The sequence below is a fragment of the Aquarana catesbeiana genome, linkage group LG01 (assembly GCF_042186555.1).
Source record: "Aquarana catesbeiana isolate 2022-GZ linkage group LG01, ASM4218655v1, whole genome shotgun sequence".
Classification (NCBI taxonomy): Eukaryota; Metazoa; Chordata; class Amphibia; order Anura; family Ranidae; genus Aquarana; species Aquarana catesbeiana.
Window position 1 is genome coordinate 350,114,992 of NC_133324.1, and position 17,904 is coordinate 350,132,895.

A 17,904-nucleotide genomic window follows, 5' to 3' on the forward strand; every position below is an offset into this window, starting at 1 on the left:
AGCATATCTAAACCCCAAAACAATTTAAAGTAAAAATCTACCTAGTTTTAAAAATGCTCCCATTCCCCTCCTAGCACCTATGCTAACTAACTTGTGTAAAAAAAGATGTATATACCATATTTTTCCGAACTAAAACGCACTTTTCCCCCCAGAAATATGTGGGAAAATGTCTCTGCGTCTTATGGTGCGATAATTAGACAGGTACCGCCCCGCGCCGCCGCCAGCACCGCCCCGCGCCGGCACCGCCCCGCGCCGCCACCCCTGGAAGAGAGGCAGGAGAGCGGGGGACAGACATCCAAACCCCCAGTGGGCACCGGGCAATCTTGCCTTCCTCCCGGGTTGCTGCGAGCCAATGGGGGCAGAGGGAGGCAGGGCCAACTGTCAGAATGAGTGGGATGGGCGGTGAGATAGAGAAGTAGCTGCCTGGCTGTCAAAGTAACATGGGGGGCGAGAGCGTCAAGCAGCGTGTGTTTATAATGCTGAAAAATACTGTATGTATATTATGGGAGTATTTATGTGGAGATCATGCTAGGTGCTTAGATAGATGAAACAAGACACGGCTAACTACACTGCTTCTCACCTTCTTTTCTTACTATTTCAATATCTTTGCTAGTATTATGACAGTGGTGTGTGCATACTGTGCTATATATCTATAGGAACATATGAGACATCCTGCTATAGATCTACACTGTATGGCATTATAAGATCCAATTACTCACTCATCAGATTATACTCACATAAACACTGGTGTATCTTTATTTATTAGTGGAATATATACCACTGGCTAATGTGCATTTTCTTTGCCAGGCTTCTGTATGGGTCAGAATATTTTTTTTTCTTGTTTTCCTCCTCTAAAATGTAGGTGCGTCTTATGGTCAGGTGCGTCTTATGGAGCGAAAAATACGTTACTTACCTATTTGCAGCCTGTTCCAATACGGTCATGTGATCTCTGTGTCAGCCAGCAATGACTGCAGGGGAGAGCAGAGAGCGCTTGACAGTGGCTGGGAATGCATGCGAGTGGTGATGTCACCAGAAGACTGCCATGGCCCATCCATTGTCGGCAGTCCCTCCTCTCCCCTGCAGTCGCCGCTGACTGACAGGGAGCCAAAGCAGGCTGAAAATAGTTACATGTACATATCTTTCTTACTCAGGTTAGTCAGCATAGATGTTAGAAGGGGTGGAGGGAGTCTTTTTAAGCATAGTTAGATTTAGGCTGGAATTCCACTTCAGTATATGGCAGCTTACCAGTCCTTAGGTGTTCTAGCTACATTTGTTTTCCCTTGTCATGCTGATAACATTTTCAAAAACTAGAGAAAATGCATCAAACTCGTCACTTCCAGTGAGATTAAAAGTCCAGCCCTTGTGACAACCATGGCATCCTCCATTCATACAGTGGAGAAATGAGTGTAAATATGATGGGATGAAGTGTGTTATTAGAAGGTGAAAGTAAAGGACAAAAGGGATAAAAAAGAATGCAGCCATCACATTTGAGGACTTGTAAGTTTAAATATTTTAAATTCTTGTTTTTTGTTTAGATAAGCTATAAACTAGCCAGAGATACTAGAGGGTGGTTGAAGCTTTAAGTAATAATTGTAGTGTCTTTAATTCTGGTCAAATGGTGTAGTTCTGGCGAATAGAACATGTTTCATGGATTATTAGACCAACGTCATCAGAATCTGTGAAGGATAATATTGCAGCCATGGCTGAGCGATCAACCAAGTATAAGGAGACCTCCACCTCATCAAACCACCACCCCTGGAATTAGAGCAAACCAGATCCCACTAGAGAGGGAGTTCAGATATCAGCAAGTCTTATGTGGTACAGGAGACAGAAGACTCAAGATTTACCTATCTTACGATATCGCTTGGTTTGGGCTTAATAGACAAAAAACTTTTGGAAACAAGATACGTTATCTTTAGAGTCAAGGAGACATAGATACCTCCAAACAGAACCTTTTTACCATAAACACACTGTAAAATCAGCAAAGACGGTTATAGGATAGGAGGTCTAGCTGCACGCTGATTGAAATATTAACACTGAAGATGTGATACAAGGCGGTTTGTAACCAGATGTAGTACCTTTGGGAAGGAACAGAGGGTGGGATGTATGGTCTCCCTCCCTGGCACAGTTTAAACCTAGTTGGGTTGTTGTTGTTGAGGAAGACCAGACTATACGCCTAACCTGGTTCCCGACTGTTAATAAGGTACCCTCTGTTTAAGAGGTCCGTTCATATATACCTACTCCCTATTGTACAAATTGTATCTAACCATGCGCCGCGCTCATTATGGGATCTCAATGTCTGATGATGTATACAGTTGTTCTTATGATGAATGATCTCTGTTATCTGTAAACCTCTCAATAAACATTATTGAAATATCCATCTGAAAAAATGTTCTTACCCTGTCTCAAATATTACTTGCACTGACCCTGGAACTAGTTATAGAAATAGCTTTAAAAGTACTAACTGACATGAAATATAACTCAGAAACTGTTGGATTGGGCTACAATATTGTGTGTATGGGCAGAGGCTGGCAATGCTAACAAGCCCTGCCAAGGGAAATGAGAGATCAGATAGGTTAGAAAACTTGCCTTCAAATTCTGATGCCACTTGTGTCTTGCAGCCTCTCCTTCCCACTCCCCCTTGAGTCAGATAAACCTGAACTTACATGTTTATGGAGTGCTCTGCAGATCCTGCCCTCTAAAGTCTATAGGCAGATGCAGTGAGTTCAACATTGTTACAAAGTCAGTCAGGGCTCTTAAACATTAGAGAACGTAGTATGTTCAAAACTCTCAGGATAAACCACCATTTGAACATGGTGTATGCAAATGCATTTGTACATGTGCGAATACATGACAAACCAATTAATTCCTCATAACTTGTAAGAATATGTCTTTCTTACCTCCATCACTTCCCATAAATGCTCCTCGAACAGAATCAGGGATCCCTTCCCATACTTTGATATTCTTTGGGTAATCAGAATCTACAGCCCTCATCTCATCATTAAACCGATAGTACCTGAAAGAAACAAGAGACAAAATATGTGATTAATACCTCAAAATATTTCTAAAAGCAAAAATACCTGGAACTTCTGGGTATGGGGTAGCATGTGACTAACTCTATGTTACTGCCAATAGAGCTATGTCGGTGCTGGTGGTTGGTGATTGGGTCAGCACTGTCAAATGAGAATAGGTAGAGTCTTCAGCCCTGGTATAGCTGTAATTGCAGCAACATGGAGCTTACACCGAGATGCTTTTCTTATTCATTCCCAGAAGCTGAACAGAGGGCTGGAGAAGCAAAGAATGGTATATGCTGATGGCCTTAAGGGGTATTAAAACAAATTTGTTGCTTTGCCCTGCATGGTTAAAGCACAGGTTTTAAAGCGGGGTTCCACCCAAATTTTGAACAATATCTGTATGTATTCTCTTCCTTGCCTAGATGCTGACATGCCATTTAAAAAAATTTAAATCGCCGTAATTACCTTTTATTTTTCTATTCTTCTTTGCACTTCCTGGTTCTCCTCCCGTGGGAGTAGGCGTGTTTCTAGCCTCTCCCAGACTCCTGGGAGCTAGTCTCAGGCTTCCCAGGATGCCACTGAGCATGTGCAGGAACGAGTGGTGAATGCTGGGAGCACAGCATTCACCACATCCAGGAAATAAATGCTTGTGGGCTTCAAATGCCCACAATGAAGATGGAAACCGCCTGCAGTGAATAATATAAGTTATTCTTTCCGACGAAATCTGACACAGGCGGACATATTACACACAATATGTGAGTATGTAATGCTGAGAAGAAAAGTTTGTGAATGAACTAAAAAAAAAAAACAAACGATAGATAGGTGGACCCCCGCTTTAACTTAAAGGGTTATACAAAAAACAAACACACATACCTACCTCAATGCTGCAGCTTCACTGTGTTGCTGCAGCTTTCCCACATCGGCTCTAAAACCAAGAACTGAGCAATCATATGACCACTGATCATTCAGTTCTTGGTCTTCTTGGAGCGTAGAGCAGTGACTGTAAGTTATCACCCTCCACTCTGCTCCTCCAGTTCTCACTGGAGTGCCGGGTAGGAAGAGGCCAGGCACAGATGGCCTCAGCTGAGAGCCGCAACCAGCTGTCAATCAGGCAGCCAGATAAAACCTGACAATAGCCTTTCAGAGCCCACAAGAGAAGTATGACCAAAAAAGCTTTGGCCATACTTCTCGTTTAAATGATAACTCATGCAATAATAAGTTAACCTACAAATTATTTAAAAAAGTCAGCTAGTGTAATTTTGTAAACTCTGTCTTTATAATGAATTGTCAACTAATATTTGGTATGCAGGTTTACAGTGAAAAAGCCTGCTGTGTAAGTTGATAAACAGCAGTGAGAAGTTTGAAAGGCTTAGAGTGAGAGTGAGCGTAATCTGGGCATCAACAACATAGTAGTATTCAGTTAAAGTCAAAAGAAGCATGCACAGTTACAGTATAGGCTCTAAAAAGTGCAGTCACCTTGAGTATGTTATCCAGTCGTCATAACTGGTCATTCGTGATCACTGTAACATGATCATTCCTTTAGAAATCTATTGGCATTGACATGTAAAAGAGCTTCTACATGTTTTTCTTGTGTGGAATTAGCTGTTTGGCAGTTGTCTTTTTAGTTTAGAAATTAGATACAGAAATGTCCTATATCTCCTCCCTTCAATCCATAAAATCACTTACTTGTTTCCTCTGAAGAAATAGGTCTTTCCATTTGGCATCCAGTACAGGGCCGCATCAATCCTATCAGTTGGTAATCCCCGACCCATTTCTTTTAATGTTCTGGGGTATCCAGGCTCAAGGATTGCTTCATCAAATACCCAGTATTTATCCCCTGAACACACACAAAAAAAGACATAAAAAATCATGATAAATACAAATATCTCAAAATGATTATAACAACATGATATGTGTCTTGTTTTTATTATTAATTAATAGTTAATAATTTTTAAATTAAACACTGAAAAATCCACACTATTGACTAATTACCCTTGAAGAAGACAAATTTTCCATCTTTTCGTTCATATGCCGAATTTATTGAGTTTGGGAGCCCACGCCAGAAGTGTCCAATTGGCAGAGGGTAACCATCCATTACACGATTATTGCGCACACGCCAGAACCATTTGTCCTGCAGAGATATTTTGTTTAAATCAAGAGATAGATGTTAACCTATTCTTTAAATGAAGAAAGATTGCTAACCACAAACCTTAAACACAAACATCTCCCCTCTCAACACAGCAATGGTGTCAAAATTGCCTTGACAGATATCTGGTCCATATGGAGGAACATTTGGGTCATCAGGGACATCTGGACGGTATCGTGGAGTAGGCTGAGGTGCACGTGTGGGACGTGGTGCACGCGTTGGTGGTTCTTCTCCATGGCCTAAGAATAAATGGAAAGTCAGTAACTTAGTAAATGTAATTATCCCCCAGTCACCTATATAGAAAGTGACTTTCTTTTAGGCTGGCCATAGACATTTGAACTTGGCCAGCAGGGACCTGCCAAATTTTGATCAGTTTGTGGCCATCCCTGTTCTACAGAAGGCGATCGGTAGATTGACTTCTGCTGAATGAGCAAGTTGGAAAGTGTTTGTTGATCAGCATATTCTGACAGGGCCTGCTGAACCAAAAAAACAAACCAACTATGGCCACTTTAACTTTCGAGCAAAACATAGGAGTAAACGATCTTTAAATTATGTACATGTTCTATTGATTTATGCGCAATTGTAAACATTCACATATTGTTTATTTACAGTATATGGATTCCTAAAATTCTATTCAACTAATATATCTGCTTTTTACATAGCTTGTAGTATTTAATTTAACTGTGCTGTCTCCAGCCTCTTACCACTTCCATATATCTGCTGAACTCCTCTACGGTCATCATCTGGTAGCTGAAAGTTCTGGGTGTCCATCCACTGATAAAATGGGGCCATGATTGCTGATGGATCATTGGAATGTTCTAATCCCAGCGCGTGTCCCAGTTCATGAACAGCCACAAGAAACAGATCATTGCCTAAGTAAACAGAAGTATTAACATTTGTATTACTGATATCACTGATTCCTTTTTAATCTGTTTATCCTCCATGTTGTATAAAGATTGCTCATTCTGAGTGTGACTTTGTACTTACCATCTAAATCATCATTTCTGGATGTCCATGGCTCTGCAGAATCAAAGTGAGTGTCTCCTCCAATACCTGGCCCAGGAAAGTATGCATGTGCCAGAAAGCCCCCTTCTCCATCAAAAGGAGTACTGTCCCCATGGAACCCCTCGGCAAAGAAGATCATGATGTCAGCATGCTTTGCATGTCCATCTTTAATGTCCACGTATCGAACCTCAGTGAAATGTAGTGGAGTTACTGCTTGCCAAACAGCAAAGGCTCTCCGGATGGCTTGATATGTCTCATATTCGCCAACTTTAGGTGTGTAGTTCTGTATGCTGGGAGAAAAGAAGCGTTATACTAAAAGTAAGGCTGAAAAGGTAATATAAAAAGATTGTCCTTCTAAATATATGATTTGCTATACCAGAAAGTGATGTCCTTGTGCTGCCATTTTAGACCTTGGATGGCATATCTTTTCCTCCTCACATTGGCTTTGATTTCAGCACCAAACTTATCTGGGACACCGCAGCGTGGCCTTTTCATAGCCCTAAAGATAACCAGGTATAAGTATGTAAGAATAAATATAACATAGGAAATATATCTATATATATTTATGTGTCATTATGTACAATTGAATGCTTCTAGATGCTTGATAAACGCTGCCACCATGTGAGAAGCACAAGACTGAAATAATGTATGTTTGAGGCATGCCAAACATGTGTCTCTATAACAAATATATTATTCACAAACCTTCATGAGTATTATGCTTTAAATTTATTATGAACATCTAAAGCTAATCCTATGATCTGGACAGTCTTACATCTGAAAATATAGCACTAGTAATAATAATACAATGATAACAATATAAACCTGGGGAAAATGTTATGATGGTGAAGTAACCAGTACAAGTTGTACAGGTCATATATACACATTGATTAATGTGTATATTTTGCTTTTTGGAATGCAGGTACGAGACTAATTTTGCATGATTGACAATGTAAACTAGATAAATAAAATTATTGCATCAGATTCCCACTATCTGCATGTTTGTGGTTAACTCTAATATTTATTTATTTATCATTTTTTAACAATTTGTACTGAGTTATGCTGCTCCAGTTACTTTTGTTCGGGCCAAAAAAATGAATTTAGAGAAAGATACCATACCTTTCTGTCTCACTGTCCATCTTCCCTGTCACTGGCAACCCATAGAACCTTTGCATAGCAGAAATGGCTTCAGACATAGACTGTGGGGAGCGTAATGTGTGAGTTCTGAGGTCACCTGGAGGCAGATAGCCATACTGCTGAAGCCAGCCCTGTGGATACAGAAAAACGGGAATCCAAATCAGAATATGGTATCACACACTTAAATCTATATACAACATACATAATTGTAATAATGGTATTATGTAGCACCCAAATAAACAAAGATTATTACTACTGACTTATTTCTGACCTATGATATCTTAATGTGGGCAAACATATTATAACAGGCATTTATATAGCGCTGACAATTGATGCCATGCTTTACATACTGTGCATTCACATCAGTCCTTGCCCTTAGTGAACTTACAAGATAGATCCCTATCTCACATCCATGCATACACGCACACACATATTAGGGACAATTTAGACAAGAGCTGATTAACCTACCAGCATGTCTTTGGAATGTGGGAGGAAACCGGAGTACGTGGACAAAACCCACAAGCACCTGGAGGAAACCTACGCAAGCACAGGGAGAACAAAAATTCCACGTAGATAAGGGACTCCAGTGCTGCAAGGCAGAGTGGCTAACCACTAAGTCACTGTGTTGACCAACATATTTTTTGTATGATTTCTCATCATTAACAGAAAAGGGATTCAATTGTCACCTGTAACATATTAGAACATTTGAATCTCTGTTGTGTGTTTGATGAAAATAGTGCTGCAAGGACATGCTTCTTTGTTTATCACAACCATGCATTTAAATCCAAGCTCACTAAAGCCATGGGGCTTGACGCTGATTCTCTTGGATGCAGATATGCAGCAATGAAAGAATGGAACACTTTTTGGCAAGCCAAAGGAAATTTTTTTTCCTGTTTGGCAGGGAGTGCTATATGGACTCCACAGGCAGGAAAAAAAAAAACTGCTGCACAGCTGTTAATGTGAGGTCAGCGAGCTCACTCCCGCCTTACAAATCTGGAAGAGGGTGTGTATGAATAAGGAAAAAAAACAGCACACCCAATCAGCTCCTGGTTCTTTGTTCTGTTTCAGATTTCCATCTAGTTTAACTAATTGGAAAAATTCCCACAAAGCACATAAAATGTAAACAAAGAGAACAGTGTATTTATTAGAAACATAGAGATGACCTACAGCACTTCAGACACCATCATTTTGCCAACTTCCTCTGTATAGCCAATCCATTTTTTGCCATAAGACCAGCAAGGTCAACCTGTAGCCAGTATTCTTTTTAAGGAACGACTCCAACGTACTCTGTCAGCTAGCATGTCTCTGGATATGCATGGCCGTATTTGTAAAATGGATACCTGTGGGCTAGTGTCTTGGGCAATAGCTTGGTGTGTGTGTGGGGGTCACCCTCAGTGGGAATACATGACCCATAGAAATGCACCCCATTGGCAACAGTACATACCCAAGTCCCAAGTCAAATCTGTGTTTATCTCTCAGAATGTGGCCTATAGTTGATCTCCTTAACCATCTGATCTCCTTAATCGTCTCTCCTCACCAAAGGCCTGGCTGTGCTGTTGGTTGTTGACGGCACAACCTGATATACCACATAGTGCCCACACCACCCAGACCCAGGTTTTCTAAGTAAACTTGTGCATAGAGTGAAGAGGCATTAGCAGGCTCGAGTGCAAGATAAATGAAATCCAAAAGCATTGTTCCATAGCAGGGATAGAGTACCAGTTGGCCTGCAAACTGTATTGGAATTACAAGTGTCGTTATATCCATAACCTCACTTGTGTAATAACACCCCTTCATACCCAGCAATGTTATTATTGAGCCCACTTTTCTGTTCCCTTCCACCCATGACATGGTTACTGATTAGAGTTGCCACCTCATCCCTTTAAACCCGAACACATATTAATTACACAGGTTCTGAGGCTAATTTAATGCAGATAAGGCACCAACTGAGGTTAATTACCACCTTAATCAGCCACAGAACCTGTGTAATTAATATGTGTTTGGGTTTAAAGGGATGAGGTGGCAACCCTATTACTGATGCAAACCTAAAATCAGTGAAATGTGACAGGGCTTCAATCCTTTATATTCATACCATGAGGTATGAGCATGTGAGTGAGACTTGATTCAAACTATGTGATCCGGCGCTGGGAAGTAAGAAAAATCCAAATGCAAATAAAGCTGCCTTATTAAACTATGTTCTTCTGTCTCTAATCCATAAATAATGAGAAACATCAGATGTGGAGGCTCTCTATTATTTGAAGTGGGAACATTGATAATTCTAATGGCACACACTTTGCTGTACCTGCTGTTGTGATTATCTAATGTTTTGTCTGCAAAAAGAGCAGCTTAAAAGACATGTAACTTGTTTGGGTTCAAAAATGCATTTATCGTTCTTGATGGCTTCAATATCATTCTAAAAAAGGAAAATTGCTAAAAAACATATAACAGTCCTAACATAAGTTGGACAATGGTAAGTGGAGCTGTCATTACAGACCACAGTTCACCTTATTTGACATCGGAAGAGTGGAGAAAACAATCTGAAGATGTGAAAAACGTCAGAGAAATATGGGAAGTGGATGTCAGTTCCTTCTTAGCTCCACTATGAGCCAATGTTATTCTGTATATGCAGATTTTACTTGGCTCATATACCTGTAATATTCTTACTTAATGCAGTATAATTATTAGTCATCTAATGGTGGCAGTTGAGTCTTTATTCAACTACATTTCATAATAGGCGAATAGAGTTGCTAGTTGGTGCTATAAGTTGAAACCACATTTCTTTGTTGAATTTTTTTTCCATTTTAGGCAAAGCGGGCGAGGCAGGGAAAATTAACCTAATTGTAATACAATGTGACAACACAATTGAAAAAATAAGTTGTAACAGCTGTTATATTCAATCCTGAGCTCACATATCAATATGACAAAAACTACCACCAGAATCATTTGTATTCACTACAATGTTGACCATTTTAATTCTTTCATTTTATACACAAAGTAACAATGACACTTAAAGTTCCAAAACTAGGAAAGTTTTCAAAACATCTACATGTTAATAACCAATGCAGTGATAATGTATTTAACAAAACTTGTTCATAGTACAATATTATCAATTGTCTTTATCTGCTTTCCCAGGGAGTGGACTCTGTAAAATACAACTTGATCCAACAAAAGCAATGTCTCTAGGAGGTGAATTTCCAAGAAAATGGCAGTAATGGAAACCAGGTCACTTTAGGTTCCATATTAGATATATTGGCTAATGTCATTGATGAATACCAATGTGTATAGCAAAGTTGTAAAAAAAAAAAAACTCCTACCAGCTACCCTGAACAACAGTGAAGACTACAATTTGACTAAAAGGGTGACATACATTTCAGCAGTTCACTATATAAGAGTTAATGGATCTAGACTAATGAGCCTTTACGTCATTCCTCTTCATCCTTAACCCCCAAGGCCAGCAGCTTCTAATATTCCTTGAAGCTTCATCTGCAAACTTTTCTACAGATCCCACAAAACAGGAAAACCCCAACATTATCTAAGGATAATAACCATAAAGGAACACAAGTTTCAAAAGTGGCTTATGGAAAAATATGAATCTCCTCTACTTGGGAAATATCTAAAAAAAAATAGATATGTCTGGAAAAAAAGGCGAACAATGAGAACAAAAAAAGCATGAAATTATACATAAGTAGGTACATTGTATGTGATGTGTTTATCAGAGCTGCAGTCCTATTCTGGAAATACAAAAACACAAGATCACCACTCCCAGTAACATTTCTAGGGGTCATTTACAAGTCTGAATGATAAGTCCACAGGCAGGACATGGAAAACCATGACCTATATGGAAAACATACTCTTGGCAGTTTTGTGCAAAGTAGAACTGGGTCCTCCCTGATAAGGTGGATGATAAGGGGATTAAGAACCCCTGTGGTTTTTAATAACAGTAATAGAGTAATTAGTGTAAGCATGAAATAAAAATATACAGTAACTGCACCTGAAAATTTTTCGCTCCCTGGCTGTCTTCCTGACCTTCTGGCTTGATACTTTGGCCATGAAAAAGTATGCACATAAGAACTGAAGTATTAAAGTCCATCTTCAGTTTGAGCACAAATGTAAAAAACACTCCCTGGCAGCTTAAAAAAAAATAACAAAGCACCTACAGTTATTATACTTACCTGACCTTTAGTGCTGTCCCTGGTAGACTCACCGATCCAGCAAGGTGGTGCCCCTCCTCTTCCAGGTCAAATGACACCTATCATCATTAATCCTACTTCCTGTGAGCTAAGGTTGTGAAGGCTCTGCCCACCACCCTGGACTTCCAGGAGAATTCTGCATAGAGCATTGGCATGCCATTGCGCAGCATGGCTCTCTGTAGCATTTAGAATCTGCCCGCTGTCTATATACTCGGGTGCTGGTCTGGTCTACAGAGGCAAATTGTCCAAAGAAAACAATCTTGCAAACCTTAATGAGTATATAACATGTCAAAGCAACATCACAGCTCCAGATGGATAGGGAACAGCTGTTAACGCGTTTCACGCAATCTGCACTTAATCATAACAAGAGCACACCCCTCACAGGTCCACTTAAATACTGAAAAACCAGCTGAAACCAATGAGTGACTCTCGTTCCCTATGAACATGAAAGTTCTCTAAAAGGTCTGTAAACCAAAAAAAATCAATACAACACATACGAACATTAATACACATACAGTACAAAGCAACAAAACAAATAATAAAAAAAACGTTTTTCTTTTTTTGCCTTTGTTTTGTTGCTTTTAATTGTATGTTTATTGATATTTGTATGTGTTGCATTGATTCTTTTTTGGTTTACAGACCTTTTAGACTATTTTCAAAAATAGAATTTTCAAAAGAATGTCAACAATGGCAGCCTTCATATTTTTCTGAAGTTGTTTTTTTTTTTTTTTTACTTAAAACAATCTATCAAAACTAGGGTTGCACCGATACCAAATTTTTTTTATCAGCGAGTACAAGTACTGATACTTTCGGTTAAGTACTCGCCAATACCGAGTACCGATACTTTGCGGTGTGATTTGCGTCAATAAAAAAAAAATTTAAGCAAATCGCACTTCAAAGAATTGCATGCAATTTCTCTGTGTATATAGAATTGCCATCTGGTGGACAGTTTAGAACTCACAAAATTCAGCAGAGGGTGCGCTGTTCTAGTATGTAAGTAGAGGCAGATTAGAAGTTCAAAGCAGCAATCATTTATTGGAAAACTGAACAGACTGATGACATTAGGTAATTCGATCACAAGCCCACGCAGGGAGATGGTAGTGTGCCAGTGAGGCACTGTGTCTCACGAGTTCCGTAGTTGACTCTTCTGAGCCTGGTGGAATGAACGGCTGCCTCTGACCCCGGAGCTTCTGGGGGCAGGCAGTGAGCCAAATGGATGCCAAATCGATGGACAGAGCCGGCAACGGCCGGTGCACCCAGAAATGACAGCTGCGGTCAGGGCTCATCACCGCCGGCTGGGGGAAATGCCAGGAGCGGGCGGAAGTGCTCCACTATGGAGACAGTACTGTGCGGGCAACCAAAGAGGACGTCCATCGATCCGAAAGTGCCGGTTTCGGTATTGGGTGCATTTGGGCGAGTACCGATACTCACTCAAATGCCTGGTATCAGTGCATTCCTATTTAAAACTATTAAGGAAGACGGTAACAATACAACTTTGCTAAACCCTTGTCTAAAGTGACTAGCTCTATTTAGTTGCTGTTAGTTAAGCTACCCTTCATCAAATGGAATATCACAAATAAAAACATAATAAAGACCATCAAATGTGAAATAATTATACCTAGACGGGTAATAAGTAGTATTGATATATGCTAGGCAACATAATATGATGTAGGTACAAACAGATGAATTCAAAGGGAAAAAAATTTAGGTTTGGCAGTCCATTGGCAGGCAAGGGGTTAACAGCAATGTTATTGCCTCTTCAAAGAGAGGTTGTTGGGGGATGTTCCTGATGCTGTGTATATATCTCCCCTGGGGCCACATATAATGGATGTGAAACTTCAAAGTGTGTGTGGGGGAGGGATGTTATGGTGCTGGGCATAAAGGAAGCCGTTTAAAGTTACAGGAAAACCTTATACAGATGCAGGACAGGCAAGAAGGGGCCGGTAGTAAAGGGAAAGGAGTTGTTGTTGAGACCAGTGAAGATACTGTCACATGAACAGTTGCACAAGCTATACAATTTAAGCTTTTGCGCAATCCCCCCACTCCCCCCGCCCCCACTTTCATCTACTTCCACTTCATTATAAATAATAGTACAATATGTGCAATGCAACAAGAAAGTAGTTGACTCTTATCCTATCCCAACACACTTAGTTGTTTATTTATATAGCGCCAATACATCATGTCGTTCTTTAATGAATGTATATAGCTATTTACACTTTGGCCCTAAAGGAACTTATGATCTAATGTTCCTATTACACACATAGACACTGTGGGACAAACTCCATGAAGATATTGTCCCTGGAGGACCCAGGATCCAGAACCACAAAACAAGAACGTCACTTAGTCAATCTGCTAATGTACATCAGAGAGTGGACCAGAAGACCTGGAAAGTAGGGCCTAAGCTTTACCGTTAAACCAATAACAAAATGTAGATACTATAGTATAGATAAGTGTGTGCAGCCTATTCCATTAGGGTGTGCACCCCAAACCTCAATTACACATACATGTGTGTGTGAGTATACATATATACACACATAGACACATTCTTATAAATAGATGTAAACAAACATTTTAAAATGTATTAAAACATGGACAGTGTCAGTAGGCCAGTGGATGGTGTCAATAGGGCAATGGGCATGTTAGTATGGCAGAGGTAGGTGTCAGTCAGTAGAGCAGTGGACATTGTCAGTAGGGCAGAGATTGGTGTCAGTAGAGTAGTGGATGGGGTCAGTGGTTTATTTTAATTTTATTTTTTTTTTTTGTACAATTTTTTAGGAGCCCCGTTGGGGACTTTGGTTAAATATCTGGGTCTAAACAGAGATTCCCCCCGGTAAGCTTAATTATAAGCTTACCTTTAGGTTAAAATAAAAATTCAGAGTCTACTACCACTTTAAAACTGCATATTATCTCCCTCTCTTTTCTATAACAAGGATAGGTGTTTTGTAGTCCACAGAGATAGCAGGGAACAATGCTAACTGATAACAGTCCAAAGGCAGAGAGCATGGGAAGCTATCAGCTCACATAATTTCTGGCTGAATAAACAGCTATTTTTTTTTTGCACTTGAACAGATATAATAAAACACATTATATAGTATATTTAATGGACCAAAGGGGTGCTGATAGGAAACGTTATTGAAGTTTATACTTTAAGTATCTGCTTTGCTTTGTTATAGTTAAAGTGGAACTAAACATGTCGATGAAACTGTTTCCCAAAACAGTTACATTCAAGGAATGCCATGCATGGTAATTGTCACAGTTGCTTGTGCTCACAACCAAACTGTCAAGCCATTAAATGACAAATCTGACCACATGTGCAACACCATGGTAACTGCAGATCAAACAGAGGCTAAGATGGCAGCTACCTTGGCTGTGAAAGGTAGGAGGGTTTAGATCTGCTTTCATTTCATGTGGTAATGCTTGGTTTCTGTCTCTACTGCGCTCGCAGTCTGGTCCATTGTGGTGTTTGCTCTGTTCTCTGTTGATCCCCTCTTTCCTTAACCTTGAGTTACCTCCCTGGCTTGCCTGCTTTTGCACCTCTGTTTGATTCCCTCTCTGTATTATTCCCTCTGTTAATATTTACAGTGTTTTAAAGTGGAATTTCACTTTCAACATTGACTATTAGTAATCCTTATGCTGCTAGTAAATAGATAGGAAGGTACAGTATCTCACAAAAGTGAGTGCACCCCCCCACATTTTTGTAAATATTTTATGATATCTTTTCATGTGACAACGGTGAAGAAATTACACTTTGCTACAATGTAAAGTAGTGACTGTACAGCTTGTATAACAGTGTAAATTTGCTGTGTAAATAAGGGGACAGCAAGTGAAAATGTCCAAATTGGGCCCAAAATGTCAATATTTTGAGTTGCCACCATTATTTTCCAGCACTGCCTTAACCTTCTTGGGCATGGAGTTCACCAGAGCTTCACAGGTTGCCACTGGAGTCCTCTTCCACTCCTTCATGATGAAATAATCATGGAGCTGGTGAATGTTGGAGATCTTGTACTCCTCCACCTTCTGTTTGAGGATGCCCCACAGATGCTCAATAGGCTTTAGGTCTGGAGACATGCTTGGCCAGCCCATCACCTTTACCCTCAGCTTCTTTAGCAAGGCAGTGGTCGTCTTGGAGATGTGTTTGGGGTCGTTATCATGTTGGAATACTGTCCTGCGGCCCAGTCTCTGAAGGGAGGGGATCATGCTCTGCTTTAGTATGTCACAGTACATATTGGCATTCATGGTTCCCTCAATGAACTGTAGCTCCCCAGTGCCAGCAGCACTCATGCAGCCCCAGACCATAACACTCCCACCACCATGCTTGATTGTAGGCAAGACACACTTGTCTTTGTACTCCTCACCTGGTTGCCGCCACACACGCTTGACACCATCTAAACCAAATAAGTTTATCTTGGTCTCATCAGACCACGGGATATGGTTCCAGTAATCCATTTCCTTAGTCTGCTTGTCTTCAGCAAACTGTTTGCAGGCTTTCTTGTACATCATCTTTAGAAGAGGCTTCCTTCTGGAACAACAGCTATGCAGACCAATTTGATGCAGTGCGCGGTGTATGGTCTGAGCACTGACAGACTGACCCTCCACCCCTTCAACCTCAGCAGCAGTGTTGGCAGCACTCATACGTCTTTTTCCCAAAGACACCCTCTGGATATGACGCTGAGCACTTGCACTCAACTTCATTGGTCGACCATGGCGAGGACTGTTCTGAGCGTAACCTGTCCTGTTAAACCGTTGTATGGTCTTGCCCACGGTGCTGCAGCTCAGTTTCAGGGTCTTGGCAATCTTCTTATAGCCCAGGCCACCTTTATGAAGAGCAACAATTCTTTTTTCAGATCCTCAGAGAGTTCTTTGCCATGAGGTGCCATGTTGAACTTCCAGTGATCAGTAGTGAGAGCGATAACACCAAATTTAACACACCTGCTCCCCATTCACACCTGTGATCTTGTAACACTAAGGGGTGTACTCACTTTTGTTGCAAGCAGTTTAGACATTAATGGCTGTGGGTTGAGTTATTTTGAGGGGACAGCAAATTTACACTGTTATACAAACTTATACTCACTACTTTTCATTGAAGCAAAGTGTAATTTCTTCAGTGTTGTCACATGAAACAATACAATAAAATATTTACAAAAATGTGAGGGAGTAAAGCTGGCACAGATGTACCTGACCACATATGCTAGGTGCTGGAGGGGGTGTGAGCAAAAGGGTACTTATCTCCATCTATGGTGGTCCTGCCCCAGGATTAAGGTATTTTGGAAGAGATTGCTCCATGGGTAGAGAGGTTGTCCTCTCGAAACATGGAATTAACACCCTTAAATTTTCTATTTCATTGGACACCAATGTCTATTAGATCATATAAGAAAAGTATTACTCCACATCTATTAAATGCAGCCAAATTGTTAATACCCAGGCTATGGAAACAGACTAGAAGTCCAACTCTGTTGTACTGGACGAGAGAGGTCAGTTCAATAATGGAGGCTGCAAGATGGGTACATGCGATTAAAGATAGAAAGGAAAAATTCATCGCAATATGGGCAAGCTGGGAACAATGCTCTATGGAGATCGTGTAGAGTAATAATATATAAAGTCGCGTGGTATCTGGGTTCGGATGCGGTTGCCCCTGGGGGGGGGGCTTTTTTTTTGTTTTTGTTTTTTTCCCTTTCACCTCCCTTTCTCCCCTCTTTCTTCCATTTCTCTGGGGGATATAGGTAGGGGGAAGGAGTGTTGCAGTTGATGTTAAGGAAGGTGGGATTTAATAATGGGAAGAGGGGACAGAGCACATAGGGGGGAAGGGTAAAGGAAGATGGATATATAGGATGGGGGTTAGAAGGAGTAGAAGGAGTAGATATAGTTAAAGGAAGATGAGGTGTATATTCACTATAGATAGGTAAGGGGTGGATTATGGCTCTTCTTCTTGTCTTTTTTTTTTTTTTTGGGTGTTAAGGGTGATATGGTCATGGCTCATAGAATCCTCTTAATTTTTTTTTTTTCTCCTTGGCTTGGGTGAATTGGGAACACATTTAATATAAGATATTTGGAGGAGGGAGGAGGGATGGAGGGAGGGGGGAGAGGGGATTTTTTTCTTTTTTTTGGGGGGGGGGGGGGGGAGATTGGGAAGTAGATAAAGATGTGTTGACTTTTTGTGATAAGATGTGTTGACTTTTTGTGATAAATATAAATATGTTATGAAGGTTGTTTTAATGGACATGTCAAATTTAATAATAAAAAAAATAAAAAAAACAAAAATGTCAGGGGTGTACTCACTTTTGTGATATACTGTATATCATATTTACTTGTTTTGAAACTTTTTTTTTAACATTTCTTAAGTTACTTCCTGGTTTCCAAGCCTAGGCAAATTATGTAATTTATCCCAAAAGTCTACAAGAGGGTTGGAGGGGTTTTTCTC

At 40.3% G+C, this 17,904-nt stretch overlaps 1 protein-coding gene across 1 annotated transcript in view; it reads right to left on the reverse strand.

Annotated features, from left to right (window-relative positions):
* Positions 1-17,904, reverse strand: part of MMP14 (matrix metallopeptidase 14) — a 45,143-nt gene that overhangs the window by 2,345 nt on the left and 24,894 nt on the right. Inside the window, exons 2-9 of the mRNA XM_073632526.1 lie at positions 7,282-7,430; positions 6,542-6,664; positions 6,148-6,455; positions 5,865-6,032; positions 5,224-5,399; positions 5,007-5,145; positions 4,701-4,851; positions 2,901-3,016 (exon numbers count right to left, since the gene is read on the reverse strand). Of these exons, the coding sequence (XP_073488627.1) occupies positions 2,901-3,016; positions 4,701-4,851; positions 5,007-5,145; positions 5,224-5,399; positions 5,865-6,032; positions 6,148-6,455; positions 6,542-6,664; positions 7,282-7,430 (1,330 nt within the window). The remainder of the gene's footprint in view (positions 1-2,900; positions 3,017-4,700; positions 4,852-5,006; positions 5,146-5,223; positions 5,400-5,864; positions 6,033-6,147; positions 6,456-6,541; positions 6,665-7,281; positions 7,431-17,904) is intronic.